Source organism: Nothobranchius furzeri, chromosome 14 (assembly GCF_043380555.1).
Source record: "Nothobranchius furzeri strain GRZ-AD chromosome 14, NfurGRZ-RIMD1, whole genome shotgun sequence".
Classification (NCBI taxonomy): Eukaryota; Metazoa; Chordata; class Actinopteri; order Cyprinodontiformes; family Nothobranchiidae; genus Nothobranchius; species Nothobranchius furzeri.
Genome location: NC_091754.1, coordinates 43,410,655 through 43,412,652, shown reverse-complemented (window position 1 = coordinate 43,412,652; position 1,998 = coordinate 43,410,655). Strand labels below are relative to the sequence as shown.

At 46.1% G+C, this 1,998-nt stretch overlaps 1 protein-coding gene across 1 annotated transcript; it reads right to left on the bottom strand.

The window, feature by feature from the left end:
* Positions 1–628: 628 nt before the first annotated feature.
* LOC129152198 (uncharacterized) lies at positions 629–1,743 on the bottom strand. The gene is made up of 2 exons (XM_054735439.2): positions 1,042–1,743; positions 629–955 (listed from the first exon to the last, which is right to left on the bottom strand). Exons 1-2 carry the CDS (start codon positions 1,726–1,728, stop codon positions 752–754), a joined length of 891 nt encoding a protein of 296 aa, XP_054591414.1. The 5' UTR covers positions 1,729–1,743; the 3' UTR covers positions 629–751.
* Between the last annotated feature and the right edge of the window lie 255 nt (positions 1,744–1,998).

Here is a 1,998-nt window from a genome sequence, read left to right as displayed (position 1 = left end):
GAGACAGAGGACAGGGAGAGTGGTGGAAGGAAGCCGGACTCCTCATCAGGGAGAAAAAGGAGAAGGGCTGATGAGCTCCTTGACCTGATCAGGGAGGACATGAGACAACAGAGGGAAGCAGAGGAGAGGAGAGAAAGAAGGATGGACATATTTTTAGCATTGATGGAAAGGATGGCAGAGAAATGGGTTTTTTTCTTTTAGTTTCTTCTGGTTCAGGTTCTATATATGTGTTTGAATGTTTTTGTTATTTGTTTAAATGTAATAAAATTTCTATTAATTGATAACTCTTTTTTGATCATTAACAGTTTTATTATTCAGTTTTTAACAAGTAACAACATAGTAAATAAATTGTAAGGGAACACTGTAAGGAATAAAAGTAAAGATAAAAGTAAAATATATACAGTAAACTTGGAAAGCAGGGAGTCTTTGGTGGTGTTGCTAAATCTACTAAACATGGATCATCGAGGTGGATGGAGTGCAGGAACCGAGATCCGTGGCTGAACGTTTCTAGTTGGCAAGTGGAACATCAGACAGAGTGGTCTGCAGAGGGTGCTTCTGGATGCCTCATCTCACTGTCCACTGCATCGTCCATCAAAAGGGTTTGCTGGGCTGGCTCAGTCGACGGCTGTCACATCACTAACATTCAGATATATGCAAAAAAGGAGATCATGAGTATAATACTTGTAACTCTAGCAGATAACAGGACTAAATGATTTTTAAACTAGAGATTCCTACGTAAATTACTTGCCTGTTAACAGTAATTGTGATCTGGTGGTACTTCCTCCAGAGCAGACACCTCAGCAGAAAGTTGGTCCCGCCAGAGGGCACCACTGACTGCCTCCAAACCAGCCTCCCCCTCATCTTCTGGAGCATCATCCTCCAGTTCATCGTCCTGCACCACAATGTCACCAGCACTGAGGCAGATGTTGTGCAGGATGGTGCATGCTGTGATGACCTGTAATAGAGATAAAAATTTAATTTATATTTCATTCCCAAACAAAGATTACACCCAAAGTTTTTTTCCACTTTGTGTTAACTTACATGAGGTACAAAGGTGTGGTGGACCTCCAGCGCTTTCAGGAAGATGGTCCTGAACCTGGTCTTCATCATTCCAAAAGCACGCTCGATGATGCAGCGTGCCCTGGAATGATGGCTGTTGAAGCGCTGGGCTCCCACACCTTGAACCACCCGTTTGTAGGGGGTGATGAGGGGGAGTGGATGTTGGAGGCATGGGTACCCTCCATCCGCGAGGATGAAGTGCCCTGGAGGAGGAAAGGCTGACTGCCTGTACAGTGGGCTGTGCCGGAGGACCCTGGAGTCGTGGACCGACCCAGGCCAGCCCACATAGGTGTCGATAAAGCGGCCCTGATGGTCACAAATTGCCTGCAGGATGATAGATGGGAACAGTTTCCTGTTTCTGTAGCACTGACCATCAGGACCGCTCGGAGCCTTGATCCGAATGTGACAGCCGTCGATCGTACCTGCTGCTTTCATGAAAGCTCTGTGTCGAGCCAGCCCAGCAAACCCACGAGACACAACCTCCATCTCCTCTGGGGTTTTGGGGAGGTGAATGACCTGGTGGAGGATTGCGACCACATCCTCCGTGACTCGATGGACGATGTCGTGGACAGTTGAGCGAGGCATCCCAAATACTCTTGAGACCACCCTGTAGGATGTTCCACTTGCTGAACAGAAACACCAGGGTCTCGATTGTGGCACCCCAACCATGTCGCCGATCTTGGTTCAGGAGACTTAGCAACACCACAAAAGACTCCCTGCTCAGACAAAAATCTGGCCTGGGATCTTCCTGGTTCAAAAAACCGGTCCAGGACTGGCACACTCCTGTTTATCCTACAGTACAGGGGTCTGTTCTGTTAAAAGAAAAGTAGAGAACAATAAAACAATTTAAAAAAAACCTGTATAAATGCTTGAGATTTTTAGAAGAGAGCTAGGCATTATTAGGCATAAGTTGAAAAGGACAATACACATTAAACACAT

What these genes read in the sequence shown, in the direction of transcription:
- LOC129152198 (XM_054735439.2), bottom strand. Translation starts at nt 1,728, where the DNA reads ATGGTTGGGGTGCCACAATCGAGACCCTGGTGTTTCTGTTCAGCAAGT. An exon ending in ACCACACCTTTGTACCTCAT is followed by an intron (nt 956 to 1,041) that starts GTAAGTTAACAC and finishes TCTCTATTACAG; the next exon opens with GTCATCACAGCATGCACCAT.